The sequence below is a fragment of the Muscardinus avellanarius genome (genome assembly GCF_963383645.1).
Source record: "Muscardinus avellanarius genome assembly, chromosome: 10".
In the NCBI taxonomy this organism is placed as follows: domain Eukaryota; kingdom Metazoa; phylum Chordata; class Mammalia; order Rodentia; family Gliridae; genus Muscardinus; species Muscardinus avellanarius.
In genome coordinates, this window is record NC_137796.1 from 50185529 (window position 1) to 50213138 (window position 27610).

General features: G+C 48.2%; 1 protein-coding gene across 2 annotated transcripts; it reads left to right on the forward strand.

Annotated features, from left to right (window-relative positions):
• Positions 1-7979: 7979 nt before the first annotated feature.
• Positions 7980-26001, forward strand: HNRNPL (heterogeneous nuclear ribonucleoprotein L; the record flags this gene model as incomplete). 2 transcript variants are annotated; one of them, XM_080702201.1, is made up of 13 exons in its annotated part: positions 7980-8234; positions 11405-11523; positions 12010-12247; positions 12359-12439; positions 15274-15375; positions 15458-15530; positions 18847-18918; positions 19030-19310; positions 21574-21695; positions 22107-22308; positions 25118-25175; positions 25266-25361; positions 25943-26001. In XM_080702201.1, the coding sequence occupies 13 exons, from the start codon at positions 7980-7982 to the stop codon at positions 25999-26001; spliced, it is 1758 nt and encodes a 585-aa protein (XP_080558327.1). The 2 variants fall into 2 exon arrangements, with proteins under 2 accessions (XP_080558327.1, XP_080558326.1); XM_080702200.1 differs by having other exon boundaries at positions 18847-19310.
• Between the last annotated feature and the right edge of the window lie 1609 nt (positions 26002-27610).

Sequence of the window (27610 nt, forward strand, 5' to 3'; positions counted from 1 at the left end):
CCCCCCCCAAAAAAAAAATATATATATATATATTATAATAGTGGTGGTTCTGGAGTTCCTGGAAGCCCTTCTAACTTAGGGCTACACTCCCAGACCTATTTTTATATTATTTTTTTATTTGGAAAGAGGGTCTCTTAAGCCAGCACAGCTGGCTTCGAACCTGCACGATCCTCCTGTCTCTGCCTCCCAAGCGCGGGGATTACAAGCGTGCGCCACCACGCCTGGCAAAAAAAAAAAAAAAAAAAAAAAAAAAAAGATTTAAATAGGGTTGGAGATGTAGCTTGGAAATAGAATGCCCCTGGGTTTTATCCAAAATAAGTAAGTAAATAATTAAATAAATACATCCAGGCGTAATGGAGCACGCTTATAATCCCAGTATTTGGGAGGCTGAGACAGGAGGATTGCAGGTAGGAAGCCAGCCTCAGCTACTTAGTGAGGCCCTCTCAATTTAGTGAGACTCTGGTTCAAAATAAAGGCGTGGTGGTGCACGCTTGTAATCCCAGCATTCAAGTGGCTGAGAGAGGAGGATTGCAGTTCACAGCCAGCCTCAGCCACATAGTGAGGCTCTTTGCAACTCAGTGAGACCCTGTTTCAAAATAAAGAATAAAAAATAGGGCTGGGGTGGAGCCCTATTTTTTATTCTTTATAGAGGTAGAATGTCCCTGGGTTCCCTCCCCAGTACCTCAATAAATAAATAAATAAATAAATAAATAAATAAATAAGTAGGTAGGGCTGTGAATGTAACTTAGAGGTAGAATGCCCATGGATTCAATCCCCAGTGTCACAAACAAAACAAGACCATCTACTTTTGTGTTTTGTTTCTAAGTTGCACACTTAGAAGGAGTGAGTTTTATGGTATTATGGTATGTGAATTTTATTTCTATGTGTGTGGGTGAAGGGATCCTGGGGTTTGAACTCAGGGGCATTCTACCTCTGAGCTACAAGCCCAGACTTTTTTTTTTTTGCAGTACTGGGAATGGAACCCAGGGGCATTTTACCTCCAAGATACACTCTCAGCCCTATTTTTTAAAATTTATTTTATTTTATTATATTTCTTTATTTTTTGTGGTACTGGGGGTGGAACCCAGGGGCTTTTCTACCTCTGAGCTATACTCCCAGACCTATTTTATACTTTATTTGGCAACAGGGTCTCACTAAGTTGCTGAGAACCTCACTAAGTAGCTGAGGCTGGCTTCAAACCTGTGTGATCCTTCTGTCTCAGCCTCATAAGCGCTGGGATTACAAGCCTGTGCCACCACGCCTGGCCTATTTTTTTTAATTTATTATTTATTATTTATTTATTTACTTATTTATTTATGGTACTGGGGTTGGAACCCAGAGGCTTTCTACCTCCGGGCTATACTCCCAGCCTTATTTTATATGGAAACAGGGCCTCACTAAGTTGCTGAGAGCCTCACTAAGTACTTAAAGCTGTCTTCAAACCTGTGCAATCCTGTCTCAGCCTCCCAAGGTGGGGGTGGGGGGATTACAAGTGTGCGCTAGGATGCCTGGCTTAGTATTTTTATTTTCAGGGTCTTTCTGAGTTGCAAAGGGACTCACTAAGTAGCTAAGGTTGTCCACAAGCTGCAATCCTCTGGTCTCCGCCTCCTGAATGCTGGGATTACGAGCGTGCACCACCACACCTGGCTAAATTAATTAATTAATTAATTTATTTATTTTGGGGGTCTGGGGATAAAACCCAGGGGTATTCTACCTCTGAGCTACACCCCCTGTCCTATTTTTTAGTCTTTATTTTGAAACAGGGTCTCACTGAGTTGCAGAGGGCCTTACTAAGTAGCTGAGGCGGCACACGAACCACAATTCTCGGGTCTCAGCCTCCCAAATGCTGGGATTACAAGCGTGCACCACCATGCCCGGCTCTTTTTTTTTTTTTTTTTTTTTTTAAACAGGGTTTCACTAAATTCAGAAGGCTTCACTAAGTAGCTGAGGCTGTCCACTAACCAGCATCCTCCTGCCTCAGCCTCCCAAATGCTGGGATTACACCATGCCTGGCTCCCAGACCTATTTTATTTTTACTTAGAAACAGGGTCTCACTAGGTTGCTGAGTCTCACTACTTGCTGAGGCTGTCCTCGAACCTGTGATCCTCCTGTCTCAGCCTCCAAAGTATTGGGATTATAAGCATGCACCACCATGCCTGGCTAAGAGATTCCTTTTCAAAATAAAAAATAAAAGAGGTATAGCTCAGAGGTAGAACACCCCTGGATTCAATCCCCGGTACATACACACACAAACATATACACACACTGGATATGGTGGCTATATGGAGGGTCTGAGACAGGAAGATCAGGTCTGAGGTTTGAGGTTGGCCTCAGGAACTTAACAACACTGTTTCAAAATAATAATAATTAAAACAAATAAATAAAAAGGGGTAGTAGCTGGGCATGGTGCTACACACCTTTAATTCCAGTACCTGGGAGGCTAAGACAGGAGGATTGCAGGTTTGAAGGCCTGCCTCAGCAATTCAGTGAGGCCTGCAACTTAGACTTTGTTTCCAAATAAAAAATAAAACAGGAGCCCTGTGTGGTGGCACACGCTTGTAATCCCCGCGCTTGGGAGGCAGAGACAGGATAATTGCACTGGTTAGAAGCCAGGCTTGCTGGTTTAAGAGACCCTGTTTCCAAATTTAAAAAAAAAATTATATATATATAAATATATATATATATATCACAAAATAAAATAAAATAAATAAAATAAAGAATAAAAATAGGCTGGGCATGGTGGCACACGCTTGTAATCCCCACACTTGGGGGGCTGAGACAGGAGGATCACACAGGTTCAAAGCCAGCCTCTGCTACTTAGTGAGGCTCTCAGCAACTTAGTGAGACCCTGTTTCTAAATAAAATATAAAATAGGTCTGGGAGTATAGCCCGGAGGTAGAAAGCCTCTGGGTTCCACCTCCAGTACCACCAAAAAAAAAAAAAAAAAAAAAAAAAAGAATAAAAAATAGGGTTGGGGGTATAGCTGAGAGGTAGAATGCCCCTGACTACACTCCTAGACTTGTTTTTTTAAAAAATAATAATAAAAAATAAAACAGGGGCCAGGTGTGGTGGCACATGCTTGTAATCCCAGCATAGCCTCAGCTACTTCGTGAGGACCTCTGCAACTTAGTGAGACCCTGTTTCAAAATAAAGAGTAAAAAACAGGGCAGGGGTGTAGTCCAGAGTTCGAATACCTCTGGGTTTCATCCTCACACCCACAAAAATAAATAAATAAATAAATTAATAAATAAATAAATTAATTAATTAAAACAGGGATGGAGGTGTAGCTCAGAGGTGGAATGCCCTTAGGTTCCATTCCTAGTACCACTAAAATAAATAAAGAAAGGGAAAAAAAGAAAGAAAGGTTGGTAATGTAGCTCAGAGGTAGAATGCCCTTGTGTTCAATCCCAGTACCACACACACAAAAAAAATCAATCAATCAATCAATAAAATAAAAAGGCCTGGGGAATAGTGGTAGAGTGCTTGCCTAACATATATGAGGCCTTGGGATCACCTCCCAGGAAACCAAAAGAAAAGAAAACAAAACAAAACTCACAGTCGGGCATGGTCACACACACATGAATCCCAGTATTTGAGGGGCTGAGACAGGAGGATCCTACGTTTGAGATTAGCTTTGGCAATCTAGTGAGACTGTCTTTCAACATAAAAAATAAAAACAGCTACTTAGTGAGGTACTTTGCAAGTAAGTGAGACCCTGTTTCAAAATAAAGAAAAAAAAAAAATAGGGCTGGGGATGTAGCTGGGAGGTAGAATGCCCCTGGGTCCGATCCCCAGTACCACAGATAAAATAAAATAACTGGCTGGGGGTGTAGATAAGAGGTAAAATATCCCTGGGGTTCAATCTCAGTATCACACACACAGAAATACCTCATTACATGGGAGTTTCACTAGACAATAAAGAAGTAAAGAAGTGGATAAATAAGCCGGGCGTGGTGGCGCACGCTTGTAATCCCTGCGCTTGGGAGGCTGAGACAGGAGGATCACACGGGTTCGAAGCCAGCCTCAGCTACTTTGTGAGGCTCTCAGCAACTTAGTGAGACCCTGTTTCCAAATAAAATATGAAAAAGGTCTGAAAGGTCTGGGAGTATAGCCCGGAAGTAGAAAGGCTCTGGATTCCACCCCCAGTACCACCACCAAAAAAAAAAAAAAAAAAAGTGGATAAATAGGGCACCGTGATTAAAATTCTGTATGGAAGCTGGGCATGGTGGTGCGTGCCTGTAATCCCAGTACTTGGGAGGCTGAGAGGCTGAGATAGGAAGATTGTGCAGGTTTGAGGCCAGCCTCAGCAACTTAATGAGACCCTGTTTCAAGATTAAAAATAGGGTGTAGCTTGGAATTGGAATGCCCTCCCTTCAATCCCCAGTACGTATGTGTGTATGTGTGTGTATGTACACACATATCCTTACGAACGTTTAACAAGGCGGTGCTGTTGGTCAGGTGAGACCAAGGCTGTCAGAATGAAAGGAACAAGACCCCGAAGCTGTCCAGGGGGAGGGATCCGCTGGTGCAAAAGTCCCGAGGCAGTAGGGAGCTGTGGACATGTGCTAAACGGAAGGCAGTGCTTGTGACCTCCGGAGAAGTAGAATATGGTAATTGTGTGTAGAAAAACCTGTGAAGGTCTGATCACGCCCGGTGGACTGTTAAACTAGAAAGCTGCTCTTTAAGAGGTCGCGGGACTTTGGACTTTCCACCTGTTCTTCCCACTCTGTAAGCCTGTTGTCGGTCATCTGTGAAATGGGGGTAGACTGCTGGGGTACCTTTTCCACGCACTCCTGAGGACCACCCCGGAGAAGGTGCTACCACCAGCCCCCTAATGGGTCCCTCAGGCCCTGCGTGGCTAAATTACTTTGCAATGCCAGACAGCTACTAAACTGGAGCCTCCACGCCGAGCCCGGGTGGTCCCAGGGCCGGCGCTCGTGTCTTCCTCCATCCTGCGCCGCCCCCATCGCCGGGCGCCGCAGCGCGCTGCTTCAGCATCTGCTTTGACGTCAGACAAACCCTGCCGCGCCGCTTACGACTTGCGGCATCTTGGGCTGGCCACTGGCATCCTCTTCTGTGCACCGTCCACCGCGCATTACCTGCACCGACACAACACTTGGCTGGCCCGGAGGAAGGCCGCGTGAATCTCACAGTTGCAAGACTTTCTGTTTGCTGGGGGTGGGAATTAGGTCTTGGGATCGTGAACTCGGAGCGCTTCCATTTCTTCCTGACCTCGTGTCCTCCTCGGGCTCTTTCCTTCCCACCCCCACACACTTTTTTTTTTTCCCGGGCTGAAAAGAGGTCGTGGTCCCTTTAAGGCCCGCCCCTCCCTCCCCCAAAACTTCCCAGCGTCTGCCGCGTGTGATCCCGGACGGCCGGCCAGGCTCGCCGCCGAGCTGGTAGGGGGCCGGGGCCGGCCGGGCGCGGGCCGGGGAGGGGCGCGGGGCTCCGGCGGGCGGCGCCGGGGGGCGGGGCGGGGCGGGGCGGGCGGCCGGCGGCGCGGGGCGGCTGTGCGGGCGCGGCCCGGGGCCAGCGGCCTGGGCGTGGGCGCCGCCGGCTTCTCCGCGGTCCGCCCGCTCCGCGCAGGCCGGGCCGGGGCCGGGGCGTGGTCGGGGGCGTGGCCGGAGAACGGGGCGTGGCCATAGGCCCCTCCCCGGCGCCGTGACGTCGCCTCTCCTTCCCCCCACCCCTCGCCGTCCCGGAAGCCGCCGGGCCGCGGTCTATGGGCTTTGGGGGTCTTTCGCTGTGACTGGGAGCTGAGTGGACGCTCCCTCAAAACTTTTATTTCCCCATACTCGCGCTGGCCCATTTTTTCCCTGCAGCCCTTTTTGAGGTCCTGGAGATTAAACCAAGTGGGGCATTCTACCTCTGAGCCACAGCCCTAGCGCTTTTTGGTTGTTTGAAAAGGGTCTTGCTAGGTTGCTGAGGCCCTCGCTAAATTGCTCAGGCTGGCCACGGACGTGCGATCCTTCTGTCTCAGCATCCCAAGTACTGGGATTACAGGCTTGCGTCACTTGGCTCCGTTTCAAACTTAGTTTCCACAAGGACCCCAACTTTGGGAACTCCCTTTCACCTGAGTGGAAAGGCTTCTTTTGGGGTGCCCTCCGCCTTTCCCAAGGCTCCATAGCACCGTTGGGGGTGTCCTCCGCCTTTCTCAAGACTCTAGACTCTCATTTCCCTCTTTGGTGCTGGGGAATGGAAACCGGGGTCTCAGGACTTTTAAGCATTTACTGCAGAGCTACACCCCCAGTACCTTCAACTTTACTCTCTTAAGTACAGTGCCCTTCAGAAAGCAGCCCCGTAAAGGCACAAAGCTTTAGAAGAGATTCTGGGTCAGTCTCCCTCCTGAACTTTCCACTGCAGGAACTGGGTAATTTCAAGTTTTGGTTTTGCAGGATGGAGCCTTTGAGCCTCTCCTCCCCCTAGATGATAGGGCCCTCCACTGCTTCCTGAAGACCCAGCGTGGTCAGGATTGTAGTGGGAGAACTGCTGGGCCAAGCCAGGCGTGGTGGAGCAAGCCTGTAATCCCAGTACTTGGGGCAGCCTCAGCAGTTTGAACAGATTGTATTTTTTGCACGCGCAAGCGCCGAGGTGGGAGAGAGTTACTGGCGATTTAAATGAAGGGCATTATACCACTGAGCTACACCGCAAGCCCAATTTATTTTATTTTTAAACAAGGTCTCGCTAAATTGCTGAGGCTAGTTTGGAGCATTTGAACCTTTTTGGCCCAGCCTCCCAAGTACAGTGACCCTGTTTCAAAAATGAAAAGAGTTGGAGGTGCAGCTTGGAGGTAGAATCCCCCTGGGTTTAATCCCCATTACCCAAACTAAAACTGCTGGCCTGAATTATCAGGGGGTAAACCCAGGAATTTAGGCTGGTGGGGGCCTGTGAACTGAGACCTGTAGGACAGGAGAGGAATTAGCCTAGTTCCATTAAGGGGAGTGGAAGAAGTAAATCCAGGAGTGTCTGCACAGGCAAGAAGGAAAGATCCTTCCTCTTCCGTACACCTTAAAAGGGTTGTGGCTGAATTTAGAGGCGGAGTGTTGAAATGACGCTGGAGACTGGCAGAGTCCGAAGGCAGTAGCCAGCAGCAAGTGGTTTTATACAGAGAGAACAGGTCAAATTTGGGGAGAGGGTATCCTCAGGCACTGAGTAGGTTAGAGATGGAGAGAAACTGGGTATAGTGGCTGGGACATAGCTCCCGGGCAGTACCCTCAATATTGGTCTAACTTTCCATCGCCTCAAACAGAAAGAAGGCATTCAAAATATACTTCGGGTAGTAGGGCGACTGCTTCCTGAAAGGGTGGGTCGCCCCCTCCCCGAGGACCTTAAAAACATCGTCTTCGCTCCGATCCTTGCCTGGACCGCGCCAAAGAGCGCCTCAGGGATCCCCTTTTTCACCCAATCAGAGACCATCTGCAGTCCCACCATCTGGAGAGAGGGTACGCTTTCCACCCTTCATTGCCCAATCCAGTGGTGACACAGAAGATGGACATCTGCAACAACCACTGCAGAGACAAAAGGGAAGGCCCTCCTTGTCTCCTTGGGAGTGGTCCGGGAAGGTAGTCGTTGTGACTGGAGGACTAAAGACGTTCATTTTGCGGACTAGCGAGTAAACCAATGAAAGTGAGAAGGAGGCGGACCTACTCAGGCGGTTTGGAGCGCTGCTCCTATCAGGCTCTCTGAGGGAGGCTCGGAATGCCGGAAATCTGGCCTATCAAATTGGAGTTTATTTTAAGGCGGCGGGGCTGGAGAAATGACTGGCACAAAACACACGCCTATAAGAAGTGTTTCAGACAAACAAGGGCGGGCCCTCCTGCAGAACGGCGTGAACAGCGTCCAATAGGCGCACAAGGCGTGCGGCGGCTTCCCCTCCCCCCGCGGCGGGGCCAGTGGCTCCCCCTATCGGGTGGGGGCGGTGGGTGACGGGCGTGTCCCTCCCCCAATGAGAGGCGGGGGGAGGCGGGTTCTGCGCCGCCATGTCGCGGAGGCTGCTGCCCCGGGCGGAGAAGCGGCGTCGGCGGCTGGAGCAGAGGCAGCAGCCGGACGAGCAGCTGAGGCGGTCGGGAGCGATGGTGAAGATGGCGGCGGCGGGCGGCGGAGGCGGCGGTGGCCGCTACTACGGCGGCGGCAGTGAGGGCGGCCGGGCCCCGAAGCGGCTGAAGACTGACAACGCCGGCGACCAGCACGGCGGCGGCGGCGGAGGAGCCGGGGCAGCGGGCGGCGGCGGCGGGGTGAGGCCAGGGCTTTAGGCGCTGGGAAAGGAGGGGAAATTTCGTACTTTGAGGGGGTTTATTTTTGGGGGAATCCTCTGCGCACGCGCCCTGGCCCTCGCGCGGCGGACGAGGTGGGGGAGGGGCGGGCGTTGGGCAAACGGCGGGGTTTGCGCGAGGACAGGCGCGTGCGCGTGCGCGCCGTCGGCTGGGGGCGGAGGGGGCGGAGGCGGCTGGCGCGGCGGCGGCGCAGTGCGCAGGCGCCGCGGGCCGGCGTGCGGGGGCCGGGCACGCGGCCGGGCGTCTTTCCTCCTTTATCGCGCTTCTCCGGCCCCGCGCAGGCGCGCTGGCCCCTCTCGGCCGCGTGGGCGGGAGCGCGTGGGCGGCCTCGCCGGGCGGGGAATCCCACCCGGGCGCAGTTTGAGCTCGGTCGCGCCGAGTCTCCACAGAAACTGGCTTGTGGAGAATGGCGCGCGCCCGTGATCCCTGTAAATGGGGGCTGAGGCCGGAGAGCGACAGGTTCGCGAGGCCAGCCTTAGCAATTTTGTGAGACCTTGTTTCCAAATAGGGAAATAAAATAGGTCTGGGGGTGTAGCCCAGATGTAGAATACCCCTGGGCTCAATCCCCAGTACCACAGAGGAAAAGGGGGGAAAAACGGAGAGACAATATAATCCCAGGAAAATAATACTTCTATTTTTGTGGCCATTGAAATTGGGAAGATAGACTTATGAAAAGCCATCTTGGCCGTTTATCTTAAGCCACGTGTTAGAGCTATCACAGATTTGTTTAAAATATCCAGGGAGTTGACAAACTGCAATATTCCCTGGTCATGTGGCCATGTTAGGAGGGATTCAGTCTTTTTTGTGTTGTGGGGGGGTACTGGGAATTGAACCCAAGGGCATACTGTCTCTGATCTACACCCTCATCCCCAATCCTATTTTTATTTTTAATTTGGAGACAGGGTGTTACTAAATGCCGATGGCCTTCCTGAGATTTGTTCCACATATTTAAAAGACATCATTGTTGAGTCTCCAACTCTGTTTGAGGTTGGGGTAGGTATCAGAATTACCAATTTACAGAGGAGGAAACAGGCAAATAGATTTTGGGTGATTACCTTAGGCCACACAGCAATGAGGAACAGAATTAGAGCTCAGGACTGGTAAAGACTAGAAGGGTGTGCCTCTTGGGTTTCTGTGGTTCATTCCTGAAATAGAATCTGATTCTACCCTGTTCCATGGATGGCTTCTGTCCAGTGATTCTGAGACAAGAGGTTGGGCCCAGAGCCCAAGAGAAAAGGAAGAGAAAGTGACTTTGTTCCTGAGTCCCAGAGGCTTCTCTGTGAGTGGAAAGAACTTTCCCCAGAAGAAGCTACCTTGGTTCTTAGTGGTATGGACTAGAGTTTTCTCTACCTGCTTTTTTCTTAGTTTAGCAACATTTCTCAAAGCATATTTTGGTAGAAGAGAGATTAAAGGTTTGCGGACATTAAGATTATGGTGAGCCGGGCATGGTGGCACACACTTGTAATCTTAGTGTTCAGGAGGCTGAGACCAGAGGATCGTGGTTCATGGACAGTCTCAGCTACTTAGGCCCTTGCAAGGCAGTGAGACCCTGCTTCAAATAAAGGATAAAAAATAGGGCAGGGTGTGTAGCTTGGAGGTCGAATGCCCCTGGATTCTATTCTCAGACCCCGAAAAAAAAAAAAAAAAAAAAGATTATGGTGGCTGCTACATGTTTTGGGGCACATACTGATTTGCCCTCTCTGGACTTGAGGGAAACTGGTAGGGTAGAGTTATGCTTGGCTATGCATTGAGGCGCAAAGAAAGGGCAGAGAAGCTGAGGCACTTGCAAAGTACATATCATTGTTCACTCTGCTACAAGCCTTTACTGCCAGCTGTCCCCTTTCCAAGCTTTTTTTTTTTTTTTTTTTTTTTTTGCGGTACTAGGGATGGAACCCAGGGGCATTCTATCTCTGATCTATTCTGTTAGCCCTATTTTTTATTCTTTATTTTGAAACAGGGTCTCACTAAGTTGCAGAGGGCCTCACTAAGTAGCTGAGGCTGGCAGTGAACCTGCGATCCTCCTGTCTGAGCCTCCCAAGTTATGTGTGCCACTGTACCAGGCTCCAAGCCACTGTTGATTGAGTAGGAAGAGAAGAGAGGTGGGTTTAGGGAGGAATGTAAGAGAAGATTTCTTCATTTTGCCTTCCTTAAAAGCTACAGTATTTGGGGTATTTATCAGCCAGGTATTTGGGGTGCTGAGACAGGAGGATCATAGTTCACACACAGTTTCAGCTACTACTTAGGTCCTGTTTCAAAATGAAGGGGAAAAAAATAGGCCGGGCGTGGTGGTGCATGCTTGTAATTCCAGCATTTGGGAGGCTGAGACCAGAGGATCAAGTTTCAAGGACAGCCTCAGCTACTTAGGCCCTTTGTAGCTCAGTGAGACCCAGTTTCAAAATAAAGAATTAAAAAATAGGGCTGAGGGTGTAGCTCAGAGATAGAATGTTCCTGGGTTCCATTCCCAGTACTGGGAAGAAAACAAGTTATAGCCAAGCTGGGCATGGTGACACTTGCTTATAATCCTAGTACTTGGGAGGCTGAAACAGGAGGATCACCGGTTTGTGGCCAGCCTCAGCTACTTAGACCCTCTACAACTTTATTTTAAAATAAAGAACAAAAAATGGGGTTGGGGTGTAGCTTGGAGGTAGAGTGCCCAAGGTTCAATCTCTAGTACCGCCAAAAAAAAAAAAAAAAAAGCTACAGCCAGCTGGGCTTGGTGGCATATACTTGTAATCTCAGTAATTGAGAGCCTGAGACAGGATTACAGGTTCAAGGACAGTCTCAGCAAGTAGCGAGCCTTTCATCAACCTAGTGAGACTGTTTGAAAACAAAACAAAAGGTAGGATTTGGGGATATAGCTCAGAGTTAGAATGCCCTGGGTGATCCCCAGTTCCCCATCCCCCCCCCGCCCCGCCCTCAATATTCGGCCTATGAGCAAGGGGCTGAATACTCGGGGCTGTTGCTCTGCTGGACCAAAAAGCCTTTTGATGTGACTGGCTTCAATTGTGTTCCTCTTCTGCCCTGTACATCCTTCTTGGTTGACACCAGATTGGGTCTCCAATGGCATAGGAACCAGAGGGCTGCTATTTGTATAGCAGGAAATGAGGTCTCATTTTTATTTCCTTTTTCAGGAGAACTACGATGACCCCCACAAAACCCCGGCCTCCCCAGTTGTCCACATCAGGGGCCTGATTGATGGTGTGGTAGAAGCTGACCTTGTGGAGGCCTTGCAAGAGTTTGGACCCATCAGGTACTGAGCACAAAGATCAAGAGTTGGGTCTCCAAAGAGTTATTCAGTTCCTTGCATCACTTGATTTTAGTTTGGAAGTAGCAATTTTGTCATTCTAGGCTAGGTCCTTAGGGTTCTTAGGACTCTTGGTGTTGGTCATTGAACTTTGAGACATTTTACAGCACATTCCGTGTCCTTTTCTTTTCTGCCTTGTAGTTTGTAGTCAACAGTTTGTCATTCTGCAAATATTTGCTGAATGTTCGGTGCATACTAGGTATTGGGAGTACAAGAATGAATAAAGCTGTTCTGGATTCCAACCCAGAATGTTACCCATTCTGTTTGATAAACACCTGACTTGGGGTTTGTGGGAGACATCTGACTCCAGTGAGAAGGGGTTAGGAGCTGGTCAGGAGTGGTGATGACTTAATTATACCTATGGCATGGGTGTTGTGATCAGGAAACCATGACTGACAGGGTTTCAGAGGAATTCATTATTCTCTCTCCCAGCTATGTGGTGGTGATGCCTAAGAAAAGACAAGCACTCGTGGAATTTGAAGATGTGTTGGGGGCTTGCAATGCAGTGAACTACGCAGCCGACAACCAAATCTACATTGCTGGCCACCCAGCTTTTGTCAATTACTCTACCAGCCAGAAGATCTCCCGCCCTGGGGACTCGGATGATTCTCGGAGTGTTAACAGTGTGCTTCTCTTTACCATCCTGAATCCCATCTATTCCATAACTACGGTGTGTGTGAGCAGACATTCCTGTAGGCTCCTCTGCAGGGTTTCCTTCCTCCTCGCTGCTTCCTGTCACTTCACCAGGACCCCTTCATCTTTCCTGTGTTTCCTTTTACAGGATGTTCTCTACACTATCTGTAATCCTTGTGGCCCTGTCCAGAGAATTGTCATTTTTCGAAAGAATGGAGTCCAGGCCATGGTGGAATATCCTTTATTGGAAACGGGTGTTCCTTTGGGGTTCTCACAAGGTTTGTCTTGGGAACATTCTTTGAGCCAGCATACATCTAAATGCCTACCATGTACCAAATGCCTTTATAGAGCTCACTATTTGATGGGAAGCAATGAGGAGTCAGACAAGGTGTGACAGAACAAGTATTTTCTTTTTTGGTAATGGGGATTGAATCCAGCGTGTTCTACCTCAGAGCTAAACCTCCAGTCCTATTTTATTTTTTATATGTGTTACATATACTTTTTTGTATGTGTGTATGTGGTACTGAGGGTGAAACCTAGGGGCCTTCTACCTCTGGGCTGACAACTTCAGACCTCTATTTTATTTGGAAATAGGGTCTTTTTTTTCCTTTAGTTTTTTTAGCTTTTATTTGGCTGTCAACAGTTAGTTCTCGTCCATGTTGACTGTCTGCAAATTTTTGAACGTGGTAGCAGGGACATAGGTGACCAAAGTATATAGTTTGGTGAATTTTCATTCTTATTACACTTTCTGGATAATCACATACGAATACAATAAGAAACATTCTTTATTCCTTCGGCCCAGACAGCTTTGTTGAGCCTGGTATAAACACGCACAACTGGAGTCCCGATCTCCTTCATGGCAAATTTGCAGATCTCTTGAGTGCCCGAGGGGCATGCTTCTTGAGACCCAGTACATAGATACGCTTGTGAATATTTATAGTGTACTCCTGTGTCTCCACCTCGTTGATGGCAGACAGAACAGCCCTTCTTTGTGCCACCCTTCTTTACAGGAGCCATTCTGCCAGGCCCAAGTTGGAAAGGGAAGGGCACAAGGATTGTGGGAGGGAAAGCCTTCCAGGTGGGTCTTTGGAAATAGGGTCTTGATAAGTTGCTGAGAGCCTCACAAAGTTGCTGAGGCTGGCTTTGAACCTGTGATCCTGCCTTCCTAAATACTTGGATTACAAATGTGCAACCACCACAGCCGACAAGGTATAATTTGGGCTTTGGGTGTTTTTTTTTTTTTTTTTTTTTAAAGAGGGGCAACTGCTGATGATTGAACCTAGGGCATTCTGTCTCCAAGCCACACCTTAGCATGTGCGCCCCTCTCCCCCCCAGTACTGAGATGGAACCCAGGGGCATTCTACCTCCAAGCTATATCCCGAGCCCAATTTTTTCTTTTATTTTGAAACAGGGTCTCACTGAATTGCAAAGGGCCTCACTGAGTAGCTGAGGATGGCCATGAACCTAGATCCTCCTTTCTCATCTTCCCAAATGCTGGAATTACAAGTATGTGCCACCACTCCTGGCTTTGTTTTATTTTTTATTTGGGAACAGAGTCTCACTAAGTTGCTGAGACTGGCCTCAAAACCTTTTCTCCTCCTGTCTCCCAAGTACTGGAATTACACACATGTACCACCATGCCTGGCTGACACTGTAAGTTTTTTGTTGTTGTTGGATGGAATGCTAAGCTAACCTCCCAGCCCTTTTTTGTTCATTTTTGTGTGGTACTGGGGATTGAACTTAAGCATTATACCTTGAAGGCACACCCCCCCCCCGCCCTATTTTATTTTTTATTTCAAAACAGGATCTCAAAAAGTTTCTAAGCTGGCCTCTAACTGGCAGTCTTTCTGTCTTAGCCTCTCAAGTAGTGAATTAAGCTGGACATAGTGGCATACACTTGTAATCCTCAGTACTTCGGAGGCTGAGACAGTAGAGAACAGTTAGAGAACAGCCTCAGCTACTTAGACTTTATTTCAAAATAAGAGAAATAAGCCGGGCATGGTGGCACACGCTTGCAATCACAGCATTCGGGAGGCTGAGACCTGGAGGATCGCGGTTCGGGGACAGCCTCAGCTACTTAGTGAGGCCCTCTGCAACTCAGTGAGACCCGGTTTCAAAATAAATAATAAAAAATAGGGCAGGGGGTGTAGCTCGGAGGTCGAATGCCCCTGGGTTCCATCCCCAGACCCGCAAAAAAAATAAATAAATAAATAAGAGAAATAGGGCTGGGGGTATATCTTGGAATTGGAATGCTCCTAGGTTCAATCCTGTTGCTACAAAGGAAACAGTATTGGGATTACAGGTTTGCACACCACCGTGGACAATGAAGTCTTAAGAGAAATAATGGGTCATGAGATAATATGGGGGGGAAATGTATCAGTTGCTGATGCTGGCCTCAAACCTGCCCTCATCCTGTCCAGTCTTCCAAGTACTGGGGATTACAGGCATGTGCCACCACAATCAGCTGCAAGAAGAGTACGAAAGGAAATCTGGGCAGGTCCCCAAGGACATACTGTCCTATTTAGAGCCTGATACTCTAGGTGGAGGGAGGAAGTGGTCTCTGCCAAAGTGATGAGGTATGGAGGGGGTGCCAACGACATAATGTTGACAAGGGGGAAAGGGTTTTGTTAAAGATTGGGAGAAGTTATTGGAGCATTCTGGAGAGTAATATTGTGAGGAACCATTGAAGTACTTTAGGCCAAGGGGATAATCGAATTAACTTTGCACAGAGGTAGTTGCCATTTTTAAGAGACAGCAGCAGAAGTGAGAACTGGAATGAAGGTGAGGCTTAAAGGTGGCTGAGGAGGTTGCTGCCAATTCTGGTGCTGGGGTGAGGGTACAGATCACTAGAGTGCTGTGGGTAGTGCCTCCCATTCCTCCCCACCCCCAACCGCACTGCTGTTTATCTCCATAGCACTTGCTTTCTACCTGAGGCATTGGGTGATGAGCTGCCCCAGAACACACATATATCAGTCTTTGGGGGCTGCTTTGAATTCATTACTTTTTAGGACAACCGGAAGCCTTTCCTAAAGAATTCCCATAATGGGTTCTTCCTTAACTTAATTCACATTTGACTCTGTGCAAAGTGCCCAACGGGCTAAGGCCTCACTCAATGGGGCTGACATCTATTCTGGCTGTTGCACTCTGAAGATCGAATATGCAAAGGTAGGTTTGGGAAGTAACTCCCCCATCAGCTTCTAGGTGAGATGGGGCTTGGCTAATATCAAGCTGTGTCTTGTCCTTACAGCCTACACGCTTGAATGTGTTCAAGAATGATCAAGATACTTGGGATTACACAAACCCCAACCTCAGTGGACAAGGTAATCCTGATGGCCACTTTGTTCTACACACACCTGCCTCGCCTTCACTCGACTAGTGCACTTCATAGACCCGGGCTCAAGGTTATGTAATGCCATTGGGCTCCCTGTGGACATGGGAGGGCCATGGAGTCAGCTCCTGGAAAAGACAACCCAGTGGTAGATGGCGAATGCGGGGCTTATACAGGTCCTGTGCTTGGGACTCTCTGGTGCTGCTGAGGGTTCAGAGTCCAGGCTGAGACTTGGACAGGGTGGGGAGCAGAGCCTCACCAAGCATGAGGCATGGGAAGGGGCTTAGAAACCAGTAGCCGCTCCTAGCTGGGTTTTGTTGCTTACTTCTAGAGCCTCGTCAGTCATTGACTCTCCATTCATTCCCTTTGGGTCAGGAATGGTCCTCATGTTCTCTGCTGTTGAGAGGGTTTGATTGTGGGTTGGCAGATGGAGGAGGAGGTGATGAAGGCTGCTGGGCTTTCACAGCAGAGCCTTTGAGCAAGCTGACCTTGTGGAGGTCAGCCACTCTGGATTGGACCAGGGCGGACATCCCTCACCTCATTTGTAGAGGGGACGCAACAACTCTTCAGGGGGCCCAAATGGACAACCCATTTCCTAGTGTCTACCAAGAATGGTAGGCAGGAAAGGTGGAGGATTGCTTTTGAAAAACAGCGGCACTCCCTCTGAAAATCAGCAAGACCATCCATCTCTTGGTCTGATCCGTCGGACTGGGCCATGGGCTGAGGGCAGAGGCTGATTGCTGACATCGCAGAGGCTCCTAGGCAGGCCTGTCTCGCTTGCCCTTGCAGCTGAGAAAGCAGTGGGCTGGGTGGGCTAGACTCTCCCCAGGACCCTCACAATGGGCTCTGTGGGCCTGGCTGCTCCCTCCAAAAATCAGAGGCAAATTGGTGACCAAGTGAATGTACCAGAGCGGGCAATGGCATTACATGACTGCTAACAGAAACATGGCAACCAACCATTTCTTCTCCAAGGAACATTTAGAAGATGTGCAGACCGGCAGGGGCTAGTGGCAGGGGCTGGCTGTGCATTGGTTTTGATGCCTCTCAGCTCTGGCCGCCCCAAGGCTGGGGCCCCAAAATCGAGGGCTGATGAGGCAACCTGGAGTGAGGGCGGTGCTTCGCCACCCCCTCAGGAACCATACTTCAGCGGCTCTGCCTCTGCACATTGCTCACCAACACACAGGGTAGAAAACCACTAGCTCTTCCTGGAGAGAACAGAACATGCAGCCTCCACCACGTCCCCAGAAACAGCCAAACAGCCGCAGACTTGAGCTCACTACATCAAGAACACCACACCGCGCTCCAAGGAACAGCTACAAGCACAGAGACAGAGACAGACAGAGACAAAGAGAGAAAGAGACGCAACATGGCAGCAGACACTGCTTTTTTACTAAACATTTTTTTTTAAAGTCAAAATCCAAGCAAACTTGAACCCAAGAATGTACACAGAACTAGGAAACACAGAGAACAGAACTCTCAGCCAGCCAGCGGTGCTCTTTTCGGAGAACGTTTCGTAGACTGAAGTAGATTCCATGGGCCTCCAAGACAATAGGATCCTCTCTCCATTCCTCGCCATAATGGGTTTTGCTTTTTAAGTCCTTTGGTTTGGGGAGGGCCTTTTTTTATTTTTTATGTTTTGATATTTTTATTTTTTCTGCAGTCACCGGCTGCCAACATTATCTGCACCAACTGGAGATCAGAAACAAACCAAAAAAAAAAAAAGCTTAATCCACAACTACAAAAAAAAAAAATCAAAAAACCAAAACAGACCTAAAACCAGACAACCAAACAGCTCAGAGGCACACAGTTACCTGCTGGTGGGTAATCGGGCGTGCTACCAAGGCCAAAAGCGCGGGCATAGTGGGGCCACTGGCACACTTCATACCAGGAGACACGCACATGGAGCGCTACACAGCCAGAAGCACCGCACCACCGCACTGCAGCACACAATGTGAGGAGGTGACAACACGGAGGGACACTACCCACTTCATACACCTTTATTTCCACTTTTCTGATATCTTCTGAGGACAGAACATCTGTGAGCCATTTGTGATTTAATCAAAACATTGAACTTTTAAATCGATTTTAAAAATGTAGCGGATGTATACCGTAACTTGTATTTATGACTGTAAAACCATGTGATGCAGGGTCGCAGTGTATGTTTGATGGGACGCCATCTTTCAGAACTGTGCTAACTCACTGTTGAAGCGTCCAATGGTAAGAGAAAATACAGATTTTTTTTTGTGACAAATGGACATTGTACTCTGTACTTCTGCTGTAAGTAACCCTTTTCCATCTTTGTAATGACTTGATTGTTGGAAAGAAAATAAACCCAGGTCAGGTGGCAGGAAAAGGCATTGGTTTCGAGCCCTGGGTTTTGGAGTCAGCCAGTCCAGGGTTCAAATCCTGGCCCTGCCACTAACTTGCTCTGTGACCTTGGGCCAACGTGTCTTAACTGCTGAGTTAAAAGTTTTCTTATCTGTAAAATGGGGTTAAAACATTAGTACCTACCTACCTCATAGGGTTGTTGTGAGGAATTCAAGAAGCTGTGACGTCTGTAAAGCGCTTAGTCCAGTGTCTGCCACTTAAGCGCTAAATTGATGGCCGTGGTGGTGTACTGCAGCTGGGCTGGGGGGTGACTGCGCCACTGTTGGGTCTGAGAACGTTGATGCCTTGTAAATGACTGCTCACTTGAATGATTCTACCGTTCCCCTGCTCGTCAGCTCCTACAGTCTGTCTACTCGGGCTGAATGTGGTTCGGGTGGGGAGAAGGGTGATTGGGTCTGGGATTGAAGTGATGGGAGATAGAGGGCCCTAGACTTAGCTTTGGGGGCCATGTTTTATCCTGTTTTTTTGTTTGTTTTATTTTTTGGGGGGGTATTTTTGTGCTCTTAGCCTTTCTCCTTTATTGGGAATCTTTTATAAAGCTACTCTTGGCCTTGTAGTATATCAGCCCTATAGTTGCTAATAGTATTCCCAGAGGGCCTTACTGCTGGGCCTTCTTGCTGGTGCCAGGGCAGATTAAAGAGCCAGCAGGCACAGGACCTGGCCTCATCCTTCACGGAAAAAGGAACCAGCTCCTTTGGTGTGGGCAGGAGGGAAAGTTTTCTAGTTTTTAGTCCTGGGCTTCATGCCCACAGCGGTTCAGGTCATACATAGGAAGGAGACTTCTGCAGCCCTTGTAAGGAAAGGGTTTGCGGTGAAACTCAAAGGAGCAGAGCATCTTTGAGATTAGTCTCTTTCCATAGTCAGAAGGGAGAGATGCCCCTTTCTTGAGTTCAGTTCCTGACTGTTTTCTCTGTCTACAGGTGACCCTGGCAGTAACCCCAACAAACGCCAGAGGCAGCCCCCTCTCCTGGGAGATCACCCCGCAGAATATGGTGAGGGCAGGGGGTTCCCCTCCGTGGACTCCCGTGGCTCCTGTGCCCCTGCCCGCCGTCCGCCGCGCAAATTCTCACCCGTCCTCCCTCTCTTTCCTTCCCATCCCCCAGGAGGGCCCCACGGTGGGTACCACAGCCATTACCATGATGAGGGCTACGGCCCCCCCCCACCTCACTACGAAGGGAGACGGATGGGCCCACCAGTGGGGGGTCACCGTAGGGGCCCAAGCCGCTACGGTCCCCAGTATGGGCACCCCCCACCCCCTCCCCCACCACCTGAGTACGGCCCCCACGCCGACAGCCCCGTGCTCATGGTCTATGGCTTGGATCAATCTAAGATGAACTGTGATCGAGTCTTCAACGTCTTCTGCTTGTATGGCAATGTGGAGAAGGTGAGCGTCTGCTGGGTTGGCTGGTTTTCTGTAGACCTGGAGGCTCAGCTTGCTGGGAAGCAATGGGAAGCAGGCCTGCCCATAGTGGGTGATTTGGTAGTGCAGGAACCTGCCACAGGCAGTCACACTCACTGGGAGTCTTGTGTTATTTGTTTTCCTTTCACATCACCAGTGGTAGAGTCTAGAATATTGTTGCTTAAAAGCATTAGGACTTAAACCGGTTGTGATGGCACATACTTTGTAATCTCAGCATTTGGAAGGCCGAGACTGGAGGACCCGGGTTCAAGACAGCCTCAGCTTAGTGAGGCCCTTTGCAACTCAGTGGGACCCTGTTTGAAAATAAAGAATAAAGCCGGGCATGGTGGTGCACGCTTGTAATCCTTGCATTTGGGAGGCGGAGACAGGAGGATCTCGCAGATTCGAAGCCAGGCTCCCTGGCTTAAGAGACCCTGTTTCCAAATAAAATATAAAAATAGGTCTGGGAGTGTAGCCCAGAGGTAGAAGGGTTCCATCCCTAGTACCACCAAAAAAAAGCATTAGGAACTCACTAATTTTTAATATGTGTGTGGTACTGGGGATTGAACTCTGGCATTCATCTCCAAGCTACACCCCCAGCCCTATTTTTTATTCTTTATTTTGAAGTAGGATCTCACCAAGTTGCAGATGGCTTCACTAAGTAGCTGAGGCTGACTGTGAACCTGCAATCCTCCCGTTTTAGCCTCCCAAGTACTGAGATTATAAGCATGTGCCACCATGCCCAGCTTAAAACATGAATATAAATATAAAACTTATAAGAAGTTACACAATATAAAGACCATCTGTAAAGATTTTCTCTGGAAAACCTGAGATCTGGCAGTATTGGGCCTTCCTGCATACCTGTGGGACAGTTGGCCGGGGCTGGATGGTGGCTGCCTGCCTGCCTACCTGCGACAGGTGGGTTTTTGAGTGTCTTAGCCCTGGCTTGGCCATCACAAATAGCAGTTAATACACATAAATTTTTTTTTTTTTTTTTTTTTTTTTTTTGTGGTACTGGGGTTCCTGGAAGCCCTTCTACCTCCGGGATACACTCCCACGGGCTACACTCCCAGACCTATTTTATACTTTTTATTTGGAAACAGGGTCTCTTAAGCCAGCACGGCTGGCTCCGAACCAGCGCGATCCTCCTGTCTCCGCCTCCCAAGCGCGGGGATTACAAGCGTGCGCCACCACGCCCGGCATACACATACATTTTTATCTTTATGTATTGAGCTCTGCTAAAGGTGCTTTATGTATTATAATTTGTGTTTTCACAATCTAATAAATTGGGAGAGTAAGAAGAGTTTAATCCTCCATTTCCCCAACACACAATTTTTCTGTGGAAGCAGGATCTGGAGCTAGGTAGACTTGTTTAGTCTATGCTACTCTCTTCTCTACACATTATCCACATAAAGACATCCCCCCCGTGCTTGGGAATAGCTCAGTGGTAGGGTTCTTGCCAGCCTCAGCAAGACTGTGGGCTTGATCCCCAGCACTGTAGAAAGCATCCATGGTGGTGCATGCCTGTAATCCCAGTACTTGGGAGCCTGCGACAGGAAGATTGTAGGTTGAAGGAAAGTATCAGCAACTTATCTACTTAGCAAGACTATGTTTCAAAATAAATAAGTCTGAGGATGTAGTTTGAAAGTAGGATGCCCCTGGGTTTAATCCCTATTACCACAGTGCCACACAAGAACAACAGAAACATCCTTCACATTATGACAGTGAAGAGACAGGCCCATGTAACAACTGATAAAAATGACTTGCTTTCTCATTTTGCACAGTCTTGTGTTGAGCTTATCAAATGTGTTGTGCCCTGCAGTCAATAAAATGCTGCCTAATCTCTGCTGCCCACCTCGGGTTGAGCACTCAACAGTGACCAGGGTTGTTTTTAGGTGGTTCTGATTTCTGTTCATAAGTAAGGAAATGGCATTCCAGAACCAGAGCAGGTCTGATTGCTACTAACTTTTTGTGTGTGGGGGGGTTTGGGGACAGAACCCAGGGGCATTCGACCTCCGAGCTATACCTCCTGCCCTATTTTTATTCTTTATTTTGAAACAGGGTCTCACTAAGTTGCAGAGGGTCTCACTAAGTAGCTAAGGCTGTCCACGAACCGCAATCCTCTGGTCTCAGCCTCCTGAATGCTGGGATTACAAGCGTGCGCCACCAAGCCCGGCTTTACTAACTTGAAAAGGGTAGGAGAAAGCCCTAGTGGCTTGATGGTTTTACTGAGGCTGTTCTCCCCAAGGTGAAGTTCATGAAAAGCAAGCCGGGGGCCGCCATGGTGGAAATGGCTGATGGCTACGCTGTTGACCGAGCCATTACTCACCTCAACAACAACTTCATGTTTGGGCAGAAGATGAATGTCTGGTAGGTGCTGTCATCTCAGGCAAAGGAGGGTTGGAGAGGGACAGGAGAGGTGTTGGACCCAGAGAAGTACAGGAGACTGAGGTACTCCTTCAGGCTAGAATGGGGTGTGGCAGCTGTGGAGCAGTGATCCCTGAGGCATGGGGCATCGGGTGGGACTGGCTGAACCTCTGCAAGGGAGGCCATAGTGGAGGGCTTTGGGTAGAGCTTCCCAGATTTATTTGGCTTACCACCCCATTTTCAGAAAAAAAACTCAGCGCTCCACTAGAAACCAAACATTAAGCATATAGATAATGACAAATTGCTTCATTTTATGTACACATTTTTCATTCCAGTGCCTTCTGGGTGGGCTCCCACTTTAGGATCTATGACTTAGGCGATAATTTAGAGACTAACATCCCCTTTCTTCATCAGTGTCTCTAAGCAACCAGCCATTATGCCCGGCCAGTCATACGGGCTAGAAGATGGGTCCTGCAGTTACAAAGACTTCAGTGAATCAAGGAACAATCGGTTCTCAACCCCAGAACAGGCAGCTAAGAACCGCATCCAGCACCCCAGCAATGTGCTGCACTTCTTCAATGCTCCACTGGAGGTGACTGAGGAGAACTTCTTCGAGGTGAGGCCATGGACAGCTGTCTGAGTAGACCACCCACTGTTTGTTCAAATATGATCAGTTATTTCTGCTCTGTACTTGCTGTACTCTGAATTGGGTGTTGGGGATACAGCAGAGACCGGGACAAATGGGAATCCATGATCACAGTCTAAGACAAGGTAAGGATGACACTATACTTTGAGGAACAATTTGAGTTCCCATGCTCCTCTGTGTTTTTGGCAAGCAGGAACCAGCTGCTCGTTTGTTGGGAAAGCTTTCACATATACAGTGATCAGAATACAGTCTTATGTCATCCACATTGCTAGGACCTTAGGGTGTGTAGATAATATCAGGAGGTAGGGCCCTGGAAAGCCCCAGCAGAGAATAGAGCAGCTGGCCTGGGAGGAAGAAGGAAGATTTATACTTTGATGTTGGCTTTTTGTTTGTTTGTTTTGTTCTAGGGATTGAATCTAGGGGCATTCTACTTCTGAGCTACAGTACATACCCCAGCCCTTTTTATTTTTGGGTTTGAAATAGGGTGTACCTAGGTTGCTGAGATTCTTACTGCTTGCTGAGGCTGTCCTTGAACCTACGATGCTCCTGTGCCAGCTTTCTAAGTACTGGGATTACAAGTGTGTACCACTGCCCCTGGCCAGAGTTGTGCTTTGGACCTTATTCTGGCCTCATGTTGCTCTGCCACTCGATAATAGTGTCTGCATACCCACATAGCGACTGAAACTGCTGAAAAGCAGTTTACCGGTTCTTGGCAACATAGTCTTTTATGTCACGATGACTTCTTAAGGAGTATCCATTTCTCCAAAAAAATTAATCTTAGTTTTCTCAAATTCCCCCTTGTAGTGGGGTGTTTTGGCGCACACTTGTAATTCCACCATTTGGGAAGCTGAGATAGGAGGGTCGCGGTTCGAAGACAGCCTCAGCTCCTACTTAGGCCCTTTGCGACTCAGTGACACCCTGTTTCAAAATAATTCTTGAAAATGGGGTTGGAGCCGGGCGTGGTGGCGCATGCTTGTAATCCCCACGCTTGGGAGGCAGAGACAGGAGGATCGTGCAGGTTCGAAGCCAGCCGCGTGCGCTGGCTTAGGAGACCCTGTTTCCAAATAAAAATGTAAACATAGGTCTAGTAGTTTAGCCCGGAGGTAGAAGGGCTTCCAGGAACCCCATTACCACAAAAAAAAAAAAAAGAAAGAAAGAAAGAAAACGGGGCTGGAGGTATAGTTCGGAGGTAGAATGCCTCTAGGTTCCATCCCCAGTACCACACACACAAAAAAATTCCCCCTTGTGTGGTCTTTGTGTTCCTGAATTTCTTTTTTTATTTAAGAGTATTTATTAGCCGGGCGTGGTGGTGCACGCTTGTAATCCCCGCGCTTGGGAGGCAGAGACAGGAGGATCGCGCAGGTTCAAAGCCAGCCGCGCGTGCTGGCTTGGGAGACCCTGTTTCCAAATAAAAAAATGTAAAAATGGGTCTGGGGGTGTAGCCCGGAGGTAGAAGGGCTTCCAGGAACCCCAGTACCACCAAAAAAAAAAAAAAGAGTATTTATTAAGCCAGGTGTACTAGTGTACCTTGTAATTCCAGCGCTTGGGAGGCTGAGAAAGGATTGCTTAGGCTCGAAGCTAGCCTCAGGTACTTAGTGAGGTTCCGGCAACTTAGACCCTGTTTCCAAATAAAGCACAAAATAGGTCTTGGTAGTATAGCCCGGAGGTAGAAAAGCCCCTGGATTCCACCCCCAGTACCACCCCCCAAAAAAAAAAGAGTATTAAGTTTTTTTGGTGGTACTAGAGATTGAAACCCAGAGGTCTACCTCCGGGCTACACTCCCAGACCTATTTTTATATTTTATTTGGAAACGAGTCTCTTAAGCCAGCTAAGGCTGGCTTCAAACCTGCATGATCCTCCTTTCTCAGCCTCCCAAGCCGCGGGGATTACAAGCAGGCGCCACCACGCCCAGCTGTTGATTAAGTTTTTAACATGTTTTCATACACTTTATAGGTGTATTATAGTTTCGCATCAAAATGTAAATCAGTGATAGTGACATAAATGCACACAGCACTTGACAAGCTTTCTCTTGGCTCCCTCCCCACTATCCCTCTTCCCCATACAGGGTACTGAGAATAATTAGTATTCTCACACATGTACATAATGTCAGTGGGAGTAACTCCTTCATTGATCCCTCCCCCCTTCCCCTAGACCACCTCCCTGGTTCCACTGATAATTTTCATTATCTGAAGCCCCTCTGCTATCTCAGTTCCTCCCTGGCTTCCACATATTAGAGGAAACTTGTGGCCCTTCTTCACTTTCTGTGACTAGGTAGCCTCACTTAACATAATGTTCTCCCAAGTGCATGCTTTTTCCTGCAAATGACATAATTTTTTTTTTTTTTTTTTTTTTTTTTTTTTTGGTGGTACTGGGGCTGGAACCCCAGGTGCTCTCTACCTCCAGGCTATGCTCCCAGACCTTTTTTATATTTTATTTGGAAACAGGGTCTCACTAAGTTGCTGAGAGCCTCACTAAGTAGCTGAGGCAGGCTTCGAACCTGTGCGATCCTCCTGTCTCGTGCAGGGATTACAAGCGTGCGCCACCACGCCTGGCAAATTTTGTTTTTTATTACTGAGAATTCCATATCATGTATATCCCACAATTTTGTAATCCATTCATTTGTTGATGGAAACCTAGGTTAGTTCCATAATTAGACTATTGTGAATTGAACTGTGAATAAGGGTGTGCATATGTTATTGTAATTCTCTGGTTTCCGTCCCTTTGGAAAGATACCTAGGAGTTGGTATGGTTGGATTGAATTTCTTACCGTATCTTGCAGATTTGCGACGAACTGGGAGTGAAGCGGCCAACTTCTGTGAAAGTATTCTCAGGCAAAAGTAAGTGTGCCTGTCTTCCCGATTCCTTGGTTGTTGGTGGGCACCTGCCTAGTTTGTTGGATCCGCCTAAAACCTTTGCTTTCCCCTCAGGTGAGCGCAGCTCCTCTGGGCTGCTGGAATGGGAATCCAAGAGTGATGCCCTGGAGACCTTGGGCTTCCTGAACCATTACCAGATGAAAAACCCAAGTGAGTGTCTGTGTGTCCTGCAGTTATTCCCCTGGCAGCTTGATGGGTTGTCTGGCTTCGGGCCAGTGGCATCCTTCTTGCCATTGAGAATAGGGCCCAAGAGATTTCCTTCCTGTGACACAGGCAGGGGGACTGGTCACCAGGGGAGCAGCCTGATGGTGCTTCTCTTGGGAAGGCCCATCTGACTCTTGCTGCCATCACTCCCCCAGCTTGGGAGTTGCCCGGGCTCTCCCTCCAGGGAGCTGTCTGTCTCTAGTAAGAGGCTGGCATAAGCCACACCCAGAAAAGGGCCTCTCCTAGGCAGCAAAGAAAAGTTGCCTTCTGTTACTGGGCCAGGCCTATTGCTTGAGCCAGCTAAGGGGATAAGAAATCTGCCCCTGCATGGGTGTGAGGGAATAGAGGGGAGATACCTTGTGTTATTTAGCTTGATCTTTTAAGTCTCAATTGAATTTTTAAGTCTCGAATAGACACCCTGTAGTTGAACTGTAGAAAGTGGGAAGTGGGTGCAAAAATGAGGGGAACTGGGAGGGGGATCCTCCAGAGAAAGGCCCAACCACACTTACTTCTCTTCTCCTTTGCAGATGGCCCGTACCCTTATACTCTGAAGTTGTGCTTCTCCACTGCTCAGCATGCCTCCTAATTTTTAAGGGCCCAGGAAGAGTCCCACCCAAGCAGGAAAACATTTCTCTTTCCTTTATGCTGTTTGGTTTTTTTCCTTTTTTGCAAAAATTCTTGTATTCCTTTTTTTAAATGATAGGTTAGTAGAGGCTTACCCATAATGAAAATGCAGGAAGTTTGGAGGGGGAGGGAGAGGGGAACTGATAATCTCCCAAAATTAACCTTCACTTTTTAAAAATTATTGTACATGTGATTTTTTTTCCCTGTTCATTTGTGCTGCCCATGTACTCTTGGCACATTTCAATAAAATTGTTTGGAAAATAAATATAACATTTACTGGGATTCTAGGGTGTGTTGGAGTCCCTTTCTCCTTTTATGTCAAGTTGTAGGCAGGCCAGGGCACAGTTCCAGGCCCTCAGGAAATGCAGGCCCTGTCCTGAGAGAAGCTGGGTGGGCCAGAGATGGAAAGATGCTGGGAATTAGGAGTTCTGAGGAAATTCCAGCAAGTTTGACAACATTCTCAGAGAGACCTGCCCAAGCAAGCTTATTCTAGTTGGAGAGAGTTTTTTATTTAGTGGTACTGAGGATTGAGCTCAGGGGCATTTTACCGCTTAGTTATACCCCCAACCTTATTTTATTTCATTTTATTTTTGCAGTACTAGGAATGGAAATTGGGGACAGTCTACCCCCAAACTACACCCATAGCCAGTCCTATTTTCTATTCTTTATTTTGAAACAGGGTCTCAGGTGCAGAGGGTCTCAAGTTTCTGAGACTGGCTGCAAACCTTCAATCCTGTCTCAGCCTCCCAAGTACTGGGATTACAAGCAGGCGTGACCACACCTAGCTCCATGCTCTGTGTGTGTGTGTGTGTGTGTGTGTGTGTGTGTGTGTGTGTGTGTGTGTGTGTTGGGGGTAGAACCCAGGGACATTCTACCTCTGGGATTACAAGCAGGTGTGACCACACTTAGCTCCATGCTGGGGTGTGTGTGTGTGTGTGTGTGTGTGTGTGTGTGTGTGTGTGTGTGTGTGTGTGTTTTACTGGGGGTAGAACCCAGGGACATTCTACCTCTGAGCTCCACTCCCAGCCCAATTTTCTGTTGTACTGGGGATGGAACCCAGGGACAGTCTTACCTCTGAGCTACACCTCCAGCCCTATTTTTTTTTTATTTTGAAAAGGTCTCACTGAGTTGCAAAGGGCCTCACTAAGTAGCTGAGGCTGTCTTCGAACCTTGATTCTCCTGTCTCAACCTCCCAAATGCTAGGATTACAAGCATGCACCACCATGTCTGGCTTTCTATTTTTTTTATTTTAAAATGGTATGACTAAGTTACAGAGGGCCTCATAGATTGCTAAGGCTAGCGATAGGCCTATGATTCTCCTGTCTCAGCCTCACAAGTACTAGGATTACAAGCATGTGCCACTATGCCTGGTTTCTGTTTTATTTTGAAAGGTCTAAGTTGCTTAGGCTGGTCTTGAACGTGTAATCCTTAGCTACCGCTTAGTAAGGCCCTTTGCAACTCAGACCTTGTTCCCAAATAATAAAATAGAGGGCTGGGGGTGTAGCTTAGAGGTAGAATGCCCCTGAATTCCATCCTCAGTACTGCAAAAAAAAAAAAAAAAAAAAAAATTG